The 16,762-nt window shown below is 38.0% G+C and overlaps 2 protein-coding genes across 5 annotated transcripts in view; one reads left to right on the forward strand and one right to left on the reverse strand.

The window, feature by feature from the left end:
* The window catches only part of LOC134819343 (uncharacterized), a 140,958-nt gene that overhangs the window by 111,943 nt on the left and 12,253 nt on the right, over nt 1-16,762 (forward strand). For 3 of the 4 annotated variants that reach the window (XM_063829263.1, XM_063829260.1, XM_063829261.1), the window contains exons 10-30: nt 42-217; nt 410-531; nt 734-860; nt 1,215-1,352; nt 1,511-1,687; nt 2,092-2,178; nt 7,205-7,355; nt 8,541-8,622; nt 9,153-9,270; nt 9,460-9,591; nt 9,707-9,817; nt 12,840-12,953; nt 13,129-13,256; nt 13,675-13,837; nt 14,251-14,433; nt 14,603-14,903; nt 15,036-15,142; nt 15,253-15,373; nt 15,692-15,815; nt 16,275-16,386; nt 16,532-16,664. In XM_063829263.1, the coding sequence (XP_063685333.1) occupies nt 42-217; nt 410-531; nt 734-860; nt 1,215-1,352; nt 1,511-1,687; nt 2,092-2,178; nt 7,205-7,355; nt 8,541-8,622; nt 9,153-9,270; nt 9,460-9,591; nt 9,707-9,817; nt 12,840-12,953; nt 13,129-13,256; nt 13,675-13,837; nt 14,251-14,433; nt 14,603-14,903; nt 15,036-15,142; nt 15,253-15,373; nt 15,692-15,815; nt 16,275-16,386; nt 16,532-16,664 (2,907 nt within the window). The remainder of the gene's footprint in view (nt 1-41; nt 218-409; nt 532-733; nt 861-1,214; nt 1,353-1,510; nt 1,688-2,091; nt 2,179-7,204; nt 7,356-8,540; nt 8,623-9,152; nt 9,271-9,459; nt 9,592-9,706; nt 9,818-12,839; nt 12,954-13,128; nt 13,257-13,674; nt 13,838-14,250; nt 14,434-14,602; nt 14,904-15,035; nt 15,143-15,252; nt 15,374-15,691; nt 15,816-16,274; nt 16,387-16,531; nt 16,665-16,762) is intronic. The other variant, XM_063829264.1, reaches the window with a different exon arrangement.
* Nucleotides 2,424-6,746, reverse strand: LOC134819735 (uncharacterized). The gene is made up of 8 exons (XM_063829838.1): nt 6,734-6,746; nt 5,518-5,563; nt 5,167-5,349; nt 4,892-4,995; nt 4,594-4,686; nt 3,647-3,743; nt 2,954-3,121; nt 2,424-2,818 (listed from the first exon to the last, which is right to left on the reverse strand). The coding sequence occupies exons 2-8, from the start codon at nt 5,560-5,562 to the stop codon at nt 2,681-2,683; spliced, it is 828 nt and encodes a 275-aa protein (XP_063685908.1). The 5' UTR covers nt 5,563; nt 6,734-6,746; the 3' UTR covers nt 2,424-2,680.

A 16,762-nucleotide genomic window follows, 5' to 3' on the forward strand; every position in this document is an offset into this window, starting at 1 on the left:
TAATTCGATGTAAAAGATTCTCTTAACTAATTGTGTTTCAGTGACGCACTGTACGTGCAGCTCAACAAAATGGTGTACAAGGAGGTACGGTTCCCTTACGCTCTGGACAGAAAGTGGTTCAGCATGTGTCTAAGTGTGGACAGAGAGTTCCTAGATCTGTACCTGGATGGTGCTCCCTTGTTGCACGGCCAGAACCAGGATATATCTTCTGTTCAGGGTGAGTTTCTTGAGGAAATATTCTTCCCTTTCAAGTCGCTCATACCATCACCCACGTCAATAGATTAATTTGATATTGACTCATATGATATGACAATTGACAATTCAAACGGCCATGTTTATCATTTGATGGGATGAATTTTACTTCTTTCCGTACTACTAATCAGTAGTGACAAAATGAACGTGTTATCAGGTTTGGAGATATCAGGAGATATGGTTATCGGTGGTATGCCCCATGAGTCACATCCTCCGTACCTTGCGGAGGGTCTTATCAAGGACTTGTCCGTCTGGAACAAACCCCTGTCTCCAGAGCAGGTTGACAGATTGACTTATACATTGTTTTAATGTTAAACATTGTTTTAATGTGTTCTTTTAGTTCCGTCTTTTATGTTTATTGGCTATTTTCATTTTTGAGAGTTTTACGATTTTACGCTACGCGTATTTGGACTTGAACAATCGGATCTCTTTGTAATCCAAGCGGTATAGCTTATTACGACATCACGCGACTCTTGATCAGGTGGAAGAGTACAGTAAGGGTTGTTTGATTCCCCAACCTGATGACATCATAGTTGCCTGGTCCACCATCATGAACCACACTGTCCCGGACCTCCTTCTCGACCAGACATATTCCGGGTCTTGTTCAGGTATGGAATATATATTTATCAGATAAAAGTAATCTTCGAGATAGTGATATTAAAATTAATCACGAAACAAAATAATATTGGCTCACAATTCAAAATTGATGCAAATAAATTTCTTTTATCTTTATCAATTTCTCACTCATTGCTTAACACAATTAACTCGTTTTGTGATAGTGATATGGGATGGCGTGAACTTGTGAATTGTAAAATGAATTATATTATTTAATTCCTCATATTTCTATATATATATATAATTATAATAACCCTCCCCATAATCATGAAACTAAAACTATCAAATTATTGTTTGTCATATATGTATTGATGATAAACATAATAATAATGTAATACTACTCTCAGGCCCGGTTCCGTCTGGATCCTGTCCCCCGGACATGTGGGAGTGCGGTTCCGGAGACTGTATCCCTCTTATTGAGAGGTGTGATCGTATCCCTGATAACTGTCTGGACGGCAGCGATGAAACCGGCTGTCCTCTTCTTGGTGAGTTTTAATGTAGAAGACAATGACTGAGAACAGAGTTATGGTTGAGAACAGAATATAGTTAAACCGATTACAAGATTCATATCAACTTACAAAGTTAGATATTCTGATGTCACTGAGTATAGAAAATGGATGTTCTACAACATCCTGTCTTTCAGATGGACAACTGGTTCTGATAGAGGACTCCCTAACTTCCGACTTAGCTGAAGAAGCCTGTCTGAAGTTGGGTGGTAGTCTGGCTCTACTCAGTACACCCTACATGAAGGAGTATGCCAAGAACATCCTTGTGTATTACGATTACGACAAGGCTTGGTCCAGTAGCCCTAATGGGGAAGGTGAGTTTTGACCTTTTTCTTTTCTTTGCAAATAAAAACTGTAACAGCTCGCTGCTTTTGCTTGACACTTAAAATCTCTTGTGTGGTCGCATCTTTGGTTTAGCGATTAAAAGATACTGGATACTTCTGGATCAGTGCAAAGTTATCACCTGTCCGGTCTTACGTATCTTTGGCTTCCACATTCCTGTTATCTAGACTTAGGTTTCGCCCAGTTGTCATCGAAACAAATTAAAGGGCGTCGTATCTAACTTCTTCCGAGTTCCGTTATGAATTATTGACGACCTAACTAACTAGCATTAGCACCTAACATTTTTCTAACTTTAAACATTATTCATTATTAAGCTTTTGACTTATGACAAGTAAAATAACTAATTCTGAGGTTTTTATTACTGAATCTTCTTCAGGACCTGGTCTGCTGACCAAGCTTGGTACCTGGCTAAAAGCGGAGAAGGAGAGTTCCGCACGTGCTGTTCTCTGTCAGAGAACCAGAAGTAAGAAGTTTTATTGATTTTAGCTAAGATTTAATTAGCAAGTGATCAGCACATTAAATGTGTTAATAGATTATTGGACTTTGTAACGCCCTAAGTCTGCGTGGGTAATTACTAATTAGATTATTAATTACTAATTAGATTATTAATTACTAATTAGATTATTAATTACTAATTAGATTATTAAATACTAATTAGATTATTAATTTCTGGTGATGTAGTAAAAATCGTAAAGTTAGACAAACCCATTCTGTTGTGTCTTAGTACACTAACAAATATTATTTAAATATTTACACAATCGATTACTTAAGTTTGTACAAAAGTGTGTTAGTCTATACAATTATACCTTTAAAATATTTATCAAATTTTCAACAAAAATAGGGAAAAAAACGCTAATATTATGAACTCAAACATATATTTTCAAACTATAGTCCTCAAAAGTCAAAACGCTCCTTCAAATCCAACTGGTTTGAAATTGGGGATCATTCTATCTTCTATTGTTCTTCTATAGGCCTTTAACCTCAAGTTGTATGGGACACCCTGGGAAGACCTTGTCTGCTATGAGCAGGTTAAGAGAGTAAGTTCCATTTCCCTGGCTGGGTGAGAATCCCAGGTTGATCGTATCGTCATCAACTATCGTGCACTGGAAAGGGGAAATATGGTTAGTTGGTTTTGAATAAGATTGTTTGAGCTAGAACTCGTCTAAATAAAAATTCGGATAAGAAAAAGAAAGTCTTTCATGTCAGCTATTATATCTAAAAGATGATAGTTTTCTCACGTTGGTGGGGACACTGCTCCCGTCCGGGCCAGTACAAGCTGTCTTCAGGTTCTCCTGATGGTGTTTGGGGCAGGGCAGCTTGATGTTGATGTTTTGCTGAGCTCGGGGCAGACTGAACTGGCCGGACACTATTGTTTGTTGGGTAGCAGCTGGCACTGAACTCTTCGTCTAAGATTAAGAATGTGTTATCGATTTGTTGTTTGATTTGAGGAATTTGTTCCTGGCTGTTAAACTGTTTTTCCTTTTCCTAACGAGCTGTTAATTATGCCTAGTTTTTAGATTGTTAGTGCTTGGTGGTACCATGCTGCCTGGGTTGTGAACACAGATAAGTCAACAAGAAACTGTTAATTAGTCTGATTCTGAAGCCTGGTGGACGGAGGTTTAGGTGGGACACTCCTTATATTCCCACTGCTAGGGAATGTTACAATTGGTCACTGTGATTTAAAGGTCTTTAATAGGTCAAATCTGTCAAGCTGATGATAAGTCAAGATATGGAAGCTATCTTGTGGCGGCTAGAAGGCACCAGCTATTGGAATTTAATTCAGTATAAATAAAATATGTTATAAGACAAAATTTCTAGGTCTTGGTCTTGAGCTGTCAGAGGATTGACAAAGGTTTCACACATTAGTCTTGACCAATCAAATGCTTTAATTATCAGGATAATTAACCCAAATTAACAGCATAATAACTCACGATAGTGGTGGTAGTTCTGGTGGTTCGGGAGCTGTAGTTTGGCTCCTCCTTATTGGTGGTGGTGGTTTCACTTTCTGCTTGCTCCTCGTCGGGCATCCTGTGAGAGGTGGGTGAAGACTGGGTTAATATGTTCTGCTGGTGATGACTGGTCACATGACTGGTCACATGACTGGTCACATGACTGGTCACATGACTGGTCACATGACTGGTCACATGACTGGTCACATGACTGGTCACATTACTGGTCACATGACTGGTCACATGACTGGTCACATGACTGGTCACATGACTGGTCACATGACTGGTCACATGACTGGTCACATGACTGGTCACATGACTGGTCACATGACTGGTCACATGACTGGTCACATGACTGGTCATTGGTATGTGGACTCATATTGATGGGCTAGATTACACATGAATTTACTATTCTGAATGTAGTGACGGTTTGTTCAGGGGTGAAGACTGGGTTAATATGTTCTGCTGGTGATGACTGGTCACATGACTGGTCACATGACTGGTCACATGACTGGTCACATGACTGGTCACATGACTGGTCACATGACTGGTCACATGACTGGTCACATGACTGGTCACATGACTGGTCACATGACTGGTCACATGACTGGTCACATGACTGGTCACATTACTGGTCACATGACTGGTCACATGACTGGTCACATGACTGGTCACATGACTGGTCACATGACTGGTCACATGACTGGTCACATGACTGGTCACATGACTGGTCACATGACTGGTCACATGACTGGTCATTGGTATGTGGACTCATATTGATGGGCTAGATTACACATGAATTTACTATTCTGAATGTAGTGACGGTTTGTTCAGGACTGATGAAGCTCCGCACGCGAAACCATAGTCAGTGGGTGTGTCAAATACTTATTATCAATATCATAGAACATTCTTGAAGTTTTAACACTCACGAGAACATGACGGTTCCATCCTCGTTCTTTACAACGTTCATTCCGGGGATATCAGCGTTCACTTCAGTCGTACTTCCGTCCTCTCCCTTCAGCCTATTAAGGTCGATCAGATTAATTTAAAATTGACTTCATATTCAATGTGTTACCCTATCTATAGTCTATATCCGTATATTTTTAATATTCCAATACACCTATGTATAGCAGAAGTACCCCCTTTTTAAAAGATGTTTTAAAAAGAAGTTACAAGCTAGCAGATAGACGGTCAATGTCTGAGGCAAAGCATTACCGCCCTACTTACAGGAAACTCATGCTGCCATCATCATTGGGTTTAACATCAAGACCAGGGATGTTCAGAGCAAAGGAGTTGACATCTTGTGTAGTTGTCGTTGTAGCTTCTTGAGCCTGAAGTGGTTACTTTTTGTGGAAACTGTAAGTTTGGTTGGAATAATGACTAGGCATATAGGGGCAGTGTTATCCGAGTGAATGGTCAGAAAATTTGTCTAATCCCAGCACGATAAATAGAACATTTTGGGTCTGTTTGGTACGTTTGTTAGTTTCCTAAACGTAGAATACCTTGTTGGAACCGCTGATCTTGATGTTGCTGATGTTGGAGAGAACACCGGGGTCATAGTCAAACTCAAGCTCGATCTTATATTTACCCTTCTTCTCAGGAATAACACTGATATCCTGGCAAATACCACGGGACACCTGCGTTACCTCAACCTCTTCGTTCGTGTCCAGAGAGATGCACGAAGCCTGAGTGGGAGATCTGTTAGGGATTTGTCTCAGTGTCAGGTTGATGAAATGGAGACTTGAGAGCTTCAAAGCCTAGATCTCTGTTTAACATGTGGCAGTGGACCATTATCATCGCCAAAGGCTACAGTAAAAAGCACTGAGAACGTAAAAAACGTCTATCATCATTACCTTGGTGAGCGGGGAGGGGAATCCAATGTAGACCAACTTTGCCATAGCTAATAAGAGAGATACTCGATTAACTCACAATAATAAGGATAAAATGGACAAAGTGAGCTGGCCAGTTAAAAGTGGAGCTAGCTGGCTGAAAACGACAAAAATCTGATTACAGCGGAATGTTATATAGTGCAGAGAGGACTGCTGCTGGAAAGCAGCACGGACTCTTTGCTACTGCACCGAGAATATGATAACTGCACTGATAACGTAGTTCCGAAAACGTTGGAGAATGCGAAAAATGTGGGCTGGAGAGAGAGAGAGATTGCTGAACTTTCACCGGTATAATATTTGGGAGTTAATCTGTAACCCCCCAATTTACCGTGGATGACAAGGCGATGAGTTAACGTTATATTACGAGTAACATTCTCCCGGCTTCTGCGTCTAACGAGATCTGGTAATCCTACCCCGGACAAAACATGAAACAACCCAATAAACATATAACTAATATTGACGTGCTCGTGTGTGCATATAATGTAAGGAAAATAACATAATAGTGCGGTGGTGAGAGAGCGAGCTCGTCTCTAATCAAGGTTGGAGAGACTGGTGTAGTGGTTTCAGGAAAAGCAAATAAGTGAGGGGTTGTTATAGGCGGGGTGATGCTGAAGTGCGCGTTAACCTCTCTTCAAATATTCAAAATATCTAAATAAAATGTCACGTTGTTCTCAGGTCCAATTAGTGTGCACTTGAGGGAGAGAGTCTCAAAGAGCGCTCAAGTGTCATCATGTTCTCAAGTTTCAGGAGGGGTTGGGGTGTTGCAGTGGCGGCTCATGCATCCGATCAAAACTATGCAGGGAGTTGTGTTTCATTCAGTTCAAAACCAGAAAAGTGTAAAAAGTAAATTTTGTTCTATGTACACCGTACGGTAGCATGCCAGTCCCCGTAACTCAACATCTAGATCGTATTCAGAGGAAAAATGTTGGTCTGCAAAGAAGGAAGAATTTGAGAGTTATGGAAAGGCTTGAGTATATATACACTTTTATTCGGGCACTTTTATTGCTGCCACGAGGACGCAGTTTGAACTAATTCTATATTTGGTGGTTTTTAAAGTACTAATTGTCGAATGATTAGGATAAGGTGCCATGCGCTGTTAACCGTCAGAATATTGAGTTATTTTCACGTAAAACTACGAAGGCGTGTCCAGAAAAAGATGGAAAGTTCAATTTTAGTATGCGCTCAAATTATTTCGATTAAATTTAAATTGAATTACCCGTCTGACATTTTCCTGCGTTAGGCATGTCTAAAAGTTTGAAGAAAAATCGGCCCGTATTCCTGATTAATTCTAATTGGAAACGGAATCAACCACAACTAGTACTAACCACAGTAATAGTTTCTAACATGATGGTATGTTAATGTACCATGTGTCAAATTTGATGCCGGATTATTGATTAATAACTTTGGGAAAACTTGTGAATACTTGGAAAATATGATAAGCAAGACCCAGAACTATATTAGTTAACGGCACCGCAAAATATGTGAGCAATTTAACATTTCCGCAACATCACGTACTATGTGAACTTGTAAGTCTCCTGTGCTAACGTGTTAAAATCACAACGAATAAAATAACATAATATAACTTATATATTATGTATTATGCAATATAGAAGAATGTTATGTAAGTTGTAATTCTCGTCTCCCCTATCAGCCAGCGTGTACCGTTACTTCGACACACCCGCTACCTATGACGAAGCACATGACACGTGTACGGGGATTGACGGTGAGATGGCTACCATTACAACTAAACCTCAGTTTGAGATCCTACAGAAACTGATCACTAGTCAGCAGTTTGAACCAAGGTTAGTGGCAGAGAAATGGTAAAGATACCGAGGTAAAGTAGTCTGCAAGATATAAGCTGCAGTGCTTTGCTTCAGCCTAAAGAGTTGCTGTGACGAACGTTCATTATATCTTTTAATTTTATAATCTATAAATATACATGATTTCTTCCCATTATAATTAAGACATCGTTTTAGTTGACCGACAGTGATTAATATAGATGGTATGACAAAGGCGCGGCATGCAAACAATCGCACAACCCTTCAAACCACGAACCAGAGATTTAATTAAGAGTCGGATTAGACTTTCTTCGAAAAAAAAAACAGTCTACAGATATCTGGAGTGGATTCTGTGAAGAGGAGCTATAATGCTCAGTTTTAAAATTTGACAACGGAGAAATAAAATTAATTATGTAAAAGCTGTAGTTAAATATCAACGTCGTACAAAAGCTTTTCTCTGACATTTTTTATTAGTTTAATTATTCTTTTCCACTACCTGACCACAGCCAGCTTAAAGCGAAGACAAGTGTTCAGTATATAATTTGTTGGATTAGTTCGGGCCACTGCACTGCTTTATCCGGTAATTGCTGACAGGTTAACTTTCAAACTTCAAAGTTAACTGGATATTTAATATTTATCAATAAACAAAGGCGGGTTTTTCATGTCTTCAAAGTTCCATTGGCACGCCTTTACCATGTTATATCATGTAACAGGTAACTGTTATATCATTCTAAAATAGGCAATGTCACTTGTAACATCTGTTACATGGAAGAAGCTTTTAGATGGAACTTCAAAAGGACTTGAAACCATTGAAATTACTATCAAAGAAAAAGACAAAAGATTAAACAGTTAATTATAGAATGAAACAACTTGAAATATTATAAATCTATTTGCAGTAGAATGAGATGCCCTGTAACTGAATTAAACAACTTGCAAATTAAAATACCTGATGAACTAATTTTCTGTTAATAGTTATTGTCCTTAAACCTCACGTACTATTGAATATTGAGCTTCTACGAATCAAATTTCGGGCGTGCGCCGTGCATGATTAAGGAATTTAAGATGTAGAAGTGGAATTTCTGACGTTCTCTGCAAGAATCAAGCCTTTTACCAAGAATGGTCTCCAAGAGAAGCAATACACCAGACTTCTCAATTTGTTGATTTGTGTTTAACATGTGACATAACCCCCCTAATAATTGCTGCCTGCAGTGGTGCTGCCTGGGTTGGAGGTGGCAAGAAGGCTGGGTATCTGACATGGGATAACGGTGACATTTTCTCTGATCTTAACCAGGTGATTATCTTTACTTATCTTAACTGACTTATCTTTACTGACTTATCTTTACTCGTTTATCTTTACTTACTTATCTTAACTGACTTATCTTTACTCGTTTATCTTTACTTGTGTTTACAATACAAGGTTAATCTCGGGATCTTCCCAATATTCCCTCGATAAGAAACTGTGTGATTTGATTGGTGTTTAAAATTCTTAAAATTCTTTACTGATACTCAATTGAAATAGACGAGGACCAAGTTTTCCTGTTCAAATGACGCATTCTAGCAATATACTCGAATATACACGAATATACACGAATATACACGAATATGTAAAATATAAACGAATATACACGAATATGTTAAATATACACGAATATGCCAAATATACACGAATATGTTAAATATGTAACACGAATATACACGAATATGTAAAATATAAACGAATATACACGAATATGCCAAATATACACGAATATGCCAAATATACACGAATATGTTAAATATGTTATTTTACAAATACCGCCCTTATTCACACCAGCTATTTAGCTCTTTTTCCAGGAGCCGAGGTATGTTAGCGGAGACAAGCTTTCAGTAGACAGATCCGGGTTGTGGGAGTTGAGAGACAAGACTGAGACACTGCCTTTCGTCTGCATGGTTGAGACCGGTCAGTAAGATTGAGACTCACTTTGATTGAGATTTATATAATAGACATCTACCAATAAGTATAGCTTTACAAAATAATTTATTTCAAGTAACAGTATTGAATTTGAAATATTCTGCCCGCGAAGTAAATGTATTCTTTGAATACCATCGATGGCTATTACACGTTGTTAATGTAACTCCTGTTTTTCAGCGTACAATCACACCACTTCTATGGAGTTTGGAAACACAGGGGAGCCCCTGGTGCGGATAACAGACCCTATATCTGGGATCACGGTGCTGGACACCACTACTTGCGCTTCCTTCAAATCAGCCAAAGCAAACGGTAAATATATGTTTCATGGAATGTCTCAATTCCAATTTAGGTTTTCGAACAGAACAACAAAATCTTGACTGACATCCTAGTAACCATAGTTACTGATAATTCTGTAATCTGTCAGGAACGATAATATCGTACGCTACTGATAACAACGATAACGAGATGTTGGTCATGGTCACTAACCAGGCTTTAGTCATCATGGTCCACAACGTTCCTTACTTCGTCAAAACAGGTTTATAGTAATTCGGGATTTAATCTCCATGTAACGAAATAACAACCTCTCAAAAAATGAAAAATGTTGCTAACCTGCAACCATTCATATAGTTAAGATATCAGATTTAGATATTAATTTAGAGCCAAAAAATTGAATTGGCTACTTTTACTACTACAACAAAGGGTTTTTATGATATTTTCTAAGATTTTTATTGAATTTTTATATAGAATTTTACCAAAACCCATAATCATGGGTAGAGTGGACCGCTGCCAGTGTCTCTCTTTCCCAAACAAAAGGAAATGATATTAATTTGATTGACCGTTCTCAAATGCAAAATGATACCGAGAATGAAATCGGTCGCTCGCTTTTCCCATTCATTCACGGCTTACAATCAATCACATGCTGTAAAAATTCCTTTGGGTTGCGTTCGGGTCGATATACCTAGTATTTCGGGATAAGGGTGGTACTGGTAGTTAGTATTCATTCACGGCTTACAATCAATCACATGCTGTACAAATTCCTTTGGGTTGCGTTCGGGTCGATATACCTAGTATTTCGGGATAAGGGTGGTACTGGTAGTTAGTAAATTAGCTGAAGTTTATTGAATCTTTATTGCTGAGTACAGCTGCCTTCGGGTAGTTCTTCTTAATCTATTAGTAGTAGTAGTAAATCTTTCAAAGTACGAAATATCTCTTTAAAAGAGCATCCTAGGCACCTTATAGATATCAAAACGCATAAAAAAGAAAACAAAAACATCAACCATCTTCTAACTTCTTCCACTCCTCCCTATCTAAAGCTAAAAATCTAAGGTCTTCGAAATCAGTCAAATTCTTAAGTCTAATATCAAGATTTCTACTAGTCAAGTCTTTTCTAATAACATCTAATAAGTTTAAACATGGTCTACCCCGTCTCCCTTCCATAAAAATATCAGAATTTATAGCAAATAACATAGAGGTGTATGCTGGTGAGTCTTCCTGTCCTCTTAAGATATGTCCTAACATTCTCCATCGAAACTTAGAGACTCTCACAGACAAGGGAGTGACATAACAACGAGCATAGAGTGCCTCATTAGAAATAACCCCAGTAGGCCATCTGATGTTGAGGATTCTTCGGAGGTGTTTGCGATGAGCAATATCAAGTTCATTCAACGAAGCTAGTGGTGCAGCCCAGGAGTTGCAGTTGTAGAGTAGAATAATCTATTACAATTGTAAATTAATGGAAAAAGCGAGCGACCGATTTCATTCTCGGTATCATTTTGCATTTGAGAACGGTCAATCAAATTAATATCACTTCCTTTTGTTTGGGAAAGAGAGACACTGGCAGCGGTCCACTCTACCCATGATTATGGGTTTTGGTAAAATATCATCTCTTTTTGATTATAATGTCATATCAGGATACTTTATAAAATCGAAATATAAACTGATGTCTTCATTAATAAGGAGGAAGTTTCAACGATTTCGAAATTTTTACTTTAAAAACATTTCCTTGTGTTTAAGTAAGCATATCGGTCTATCACTGACTGAACATAAAACATTATAATCATTCAAGTTGCCATTAACTTCATTTATAATGACATTGAACTGTCGTGGTAAAGCAGAATTTGTTCGAAATCACGAATGAGCATAATTCTCACCGTTCGCACGTGCAAACTTTGAGCGGACGTTACGTGCGCATCCAATACTGAATCGCCGTAAATTTTTGCATAGCGGTATTTTATATATAGTTTGATAAGCGTGCAAAGTTTCAAAAGATTTCAAATAGAACTTGGATCACAACGGGACTCCAAAGTTGATAAAAATCGTGAAAACACCAATTTTCAGTGATTTTAGCAATTTTTAATCAATTTGGGCGTGTCCCCACGTGTGCAACTTTTTGATTTTCAACTTTAAAACTAGCCTAATGCACAATTTATACCTATAGGAAGCAGAACTGAGCTCCACAACCCAAGGGATAGCCCAACACCAGAGAATACTAAATCGCAAAATTGACGTTTTAAAAAAATAATTTTTCAAAAAAGCACTAATTTCAAAGGCAAATATCTTTATGAAGGAGTAAGATAAGAAAACTTTCCGGTAGATTTTCAGAATGCTTGAACAATTATCTAAGATGAAAATTTCCTCAGATGTTGAAAAAAATTACTTTTAAATAGTGTTAAATCAATTTTAGAAGTTATTACTTTGTCGAAAATCAAGTTTTAAAAACGGTTAACTTGATGACGTCATCAAGGGGTGTTTATGACGTCAAATAATTTTTTTTATACAATGTAAACTAAAGTGTAAACAATTATTTTAAAGACCTGTGGTCGGAGATGGCTGTATCTTTTATACTTTTGAATCTATGGACACCTAAATTTAGGATACAATTGACTATATTTGACTGTCAAAGCGTCTATCCCTGAATATGTATCACGATAATCTGTCGTAAAACAGGGGTTCTAGAAAACCCACTTCCCGATGCTCCTGAAGCCTGAAACCTTTTTTGCAGTCGATTTGGTCAACGTCTAGACGCTCTGAAAAATTTCAGATCTCTAACTCAATTTTAATATGGTTTTTAAGGCACCTGAATATGGCGATGTTGGGTTTTTTACCGAATTTCGTATAAGATAACAGTGCTGGCGAGTATTTTATGCAAATTTCTTAAAAATCTCAACATAACTATTTTTTATTCCTGTCATCTTTGACATCAAATTAGAATGTTTTGAACTAAAAATAAATCTGCTGAACGACTTCTTAATGCCTGAAAAACTCCTGCCGGAGGCGGCGGCCTTCGGCCGCCGCCTCCGGCCGGAGTGCACGCTTCGCGTGCACGAAAGAAGCTTGTAACGTGTACCAAAGGGGGTATAATTATAGTAAAGGGGGTATAATAATAAATGGGTACATAGTATACCCACAATAAATGCAACGGTCGTGCTTGCCAGCACTGTGATTTGTATATAGGGTTATTATTATATTATGTGTATATTGTTTTCATAGTAGTAAATAAATTATTTTCAACTATTATTGATTGAGTCGCTTTTTTGATTAATGAAATCCAATCTCAGATCTGACGGACGGTATCTGGCACACAGTGTGTTTCAGGTACTCAGATGAGGAGGGACAACTAACCATCTTCATAGACGAAAAAGACTGGTCAATTAAGCGAACAATCGACCCTGGTTCGTGAATATTTATTACGCTTTATTCACAATTGTTGCTTGCTCAGCTATTTTTCCTTACAGATACATAAGAAAAACAAAACATGAAAATATTCTCCTCGCTTATTATTCGCTGTAATATGTTTATGATTATAATGTATAATGGACAATTAATTTAATCTGTAATGTATTACAGCTGGGATAGGAAGTTATGGTAGTATGATTCTTGGAGCGGAGCAAGATTTCCAGGAGAAATCAACTCTCAGAAAGTTGGACAAGTTCCAATATTTCGAGGGAAGTATTTCCAACTTCAATATGTGGCAGGTAAATGCCCCTTTATTGGAATTTGTATCGATAATATAGCTATAATAATAGGATCGGGTACTTGTACTGTAGAAAGATAACACGTGGGATTTAAAGTTTAATCATTGATGGTTCATATTTTATTGAAGCTACAAAATACCTAAATATAGAAAAAGTTAAATTACTCTAAACATTTATAAATATCTCTGAATATCTCTAAATATCTCTAAATATCTCTAAATATCCCTGGATATCTCTAAATATCCCTATATATCTCTAAATATCTCTAAATATCCCTGGATATTTCTAAATATCCCTATATATCTCTAAATATCTCTAAACATTTATAAATATCTCTAAATATCTCTAAATATCTCTAAATATCTCTAAATATCTCTGAATAGTGTCAGTAAATATCTCTGAATATCTCATCTTTCAGGCGTTGCTTTCAAAAGAAGAGATGCAGTATCTGTCAGGTACCAGTGCTATCTGCAAAACCAAGCTAACAAAGGACGAGAGGATAGTGTTACGCTGGGGTGATGTACTGAACTTTGGGAGTAAGACTGTTGAGCTGGGATCTATGAGTGATAACGAGATGTGCCGTAAGTAGGAGGGATCTTTAAAGATCTCTAAATATCTCTAACTTTAGATTTGTTTGGGGAGGCGAATCATACACAGTTTAGTGTAATTTATCTAAATAACTTTAAATATGTGTCGTAAGTTAAGATATTAAAACTTTAAATATCTCTAAATAACTTTAAATATGTGTCGTAAGTAGGAGGGTCTCTAAATAACTCTTGATAACTCTAAATATCTCTAAATATGTGTCGTAAGCACTAAGAGAAGGGCTGCTGTAGATTGCTTGGTTGACAATATAGCTCCACAGTCCACATGGTGGTGGAAATGTATACTAAAGTACTAATTTGGCAACTAACATTTTCGGCAACTAACGTTTTTGAGATTGTAACTCAAACTTACAAACCACGACAAACCATAACAGGGGTATCTTTCGTAGGATCATTTGGTGTAGACGAACAGCTAAAACTAGAGATCAACGGAAAACCTGTAGTTTACGAGGACTCTGTTTTCAAGCTTTGTGATAGGTCAGAATGTGAAGCAGTGGATCTAAAGCTGAAGACATCCGGTACTAGGACTTTTGTTGGGGGCAACATGACTGTGGTTCTTAGCTCTGATGAAAGTAAGCCTTGAGTTTATATTAATTGTTGTTTCACTTATCCGTTTATAAACAAAGTAAGTGAGTATAGGTCCTTTTATTTAGAAATTTAATTTTTGGCGAATTCAAGTGAAAACGGAATGTCTATACTCTCTCCAACTCTATATTTTAGATAATAATAGGATTTTTCCAGGTTCAGGTATGAACTGTGACAAGAGCAGCTGTACTCTCTCCTCCTCAACCCTCACTCCATTCCTCATACAATCCGAGTCCAAACGACCCGGTGAGACACTAGAACCCAGCGACCAGTTCTACTTCACGGATACCACCGGTCTAGTCTTGCGGTGCACCACAGAGAAATGTTTCCTGGCAGAGGATGAGCCGGGGACTAGTAACCTGTTCTCTACCGTTATTGAGAGGAGGGGTTGGGATGATTGGGAGGAGGCGGAGGAGTGCAAGGGAACCTGCGGTGACAGCTACCATATCTTCACCAGGTAATATTTCCTTATCCGCTGCTTCTGTCTGTGTTAATTTCTATTATATCGTCTGGAAGCATTGGTTGTGATAAGTAAATCTAGACTATTATCTGGTAAGTTACAATCTCTAATCTCCATATATCCATCTAGGAAGTGTCTCGCTCCTTCGCACCTGTCTGAAACTCTGAAGTCGCTTTACTGTCCTGGAAGCCCGGAGAAAAGAGTCAACTGCCAGCTAGACACTTGTGAGAAAACAGGTATAAATCAGGCTCTTGATAACTTTAGATTAATACTAGAATTGTATCTCTTCTTACGTAGTGGTGGTAAAAGAAGTAATTGACAATGATCCTTACCACACCCCTCTCAGAGAAGTGCGGTCCTGGGGTGAGGGACACCAAGTTCAGAGGGGTGTTCAAATGGGGACAAACATACCGGGTAAACTACACCGTGGACATTCTCTGTCCTGCAGGCAACTATAATCAGCGGGAGTAAGTTTTTTGTATTATATTATGCTGATTATTCTCCAATTATCATCTCATTATTTGCTAAGTATTTTAACTTTACCAGGTCTTGTCTTTCTGCTAGACCGTTATCAGTGTATTAAGATAGTCGTATTCTGCAGAGAGTAGTAATTGTGTGCTGTGTGAGCCTGTAATTATCAATATCATCACAATATTTGCTTCATAAAATACATTTTTCCGTTATCGATATTCTATTCATTGAAGTCTAATAATGAAGATTGAAGACTGAAATGGTAACGTTCAGTGAGTAATACTGATTGTGTGCTATACGCCTGCAATGTTCAGGTACCCGCTGGTGGTTAAGATGAAGTGCTCGAGGGAGGGATACTATGAGAGCGACTTTGTAACTAACATTGAGAAATGTGCGTTCCTCAGCGAGAGTGCCCAGCTTCTTCACAGCCTACTATCGGTGTGTATGTGTTGCGTGTGCGTGTGCGTGTGCGTGTGCGTGTGCGTGTGCGTGTGCGTGTGTATGTGCGTGTGTATGTGTGTGTGCGTGTGTAACTGTAAGTGTGCATGCCCGTGAGGTGGTACGTCCGTACGTTTGAGTGAATTGATATGGAATTATGTGAGTAAGTCTGGTTTACCATAATATAATTTCACAATCTGTATGTTGAAAATTAAAAGTCGGCTGTGCTTCTTCCTGCAAGTCGCACGAGATACGAAGCTTTTTAACTAAAATCCAACAAACAAAGCTTTTATCATAATTTATCATTTTGTTAACATCGATCAAACATTGATGTAGTAAAGAAGCGAGCTAGGACGATATTTCCTGTTCGACACAAAATAATAAAACAGGTTACTGAATAAGGGAAAGAGATTTAAAATAGCCGTCACTAACCATATGTCAGTACAGACTGCATTACAGGGAGATGTAACGGCCGGTAACGTGTTACAAGTGACAACGGACATGAAGACCATTCTGGAACGAGCTGACGACGTCAGCGCTCTGCATCTCGAAATGATACGCAATCTTACAGGTTCTTAATCAATATTTTTCTCTGATTACAGTATGGAATTTGAAAGATTTTATTTCTATGATTTCAGCTTATCGTTGAATGTTTCTAACATGTATTATCTGGATGCAAATCTTAACGGAATTTTAAAATTCCTATGGTGTTTCAGATCGAGCACTAGCTACTGGAAACGTGACCCTGGCAGTTCAAGACAACATCATAGACGCTGTGGAGACTATAGCATCTAAAGTGAAGGTTGACGAGTTGTGGATTGCTCAAACAAAGAATCAGATTGTCAGAAGGTACGGTTGTGTGTTCTTTATTTTCATTATTTTTGAATAATTGAAAGATGGAACAATTGAAAGGCAGGACCAACTGAATATCATTGTTCAAAATGTTT

This window comes from Bolinopsis microptera, chromosome 8, assembly GCF_026151205.1.
Source record: "Bolinopsis microptera isolate Bmic1 chromosome 8, MBARI_Bmic_1.0, whole genome shotgun sequence".
Classification (NCBI taxonomy): domain Eukaryota; kingdom Metazoa; phylum Ctenophora; class Tentaculata; order Lobata; family Bolinopsidae; genus Bolinopsis; species Bolinopsis microptera.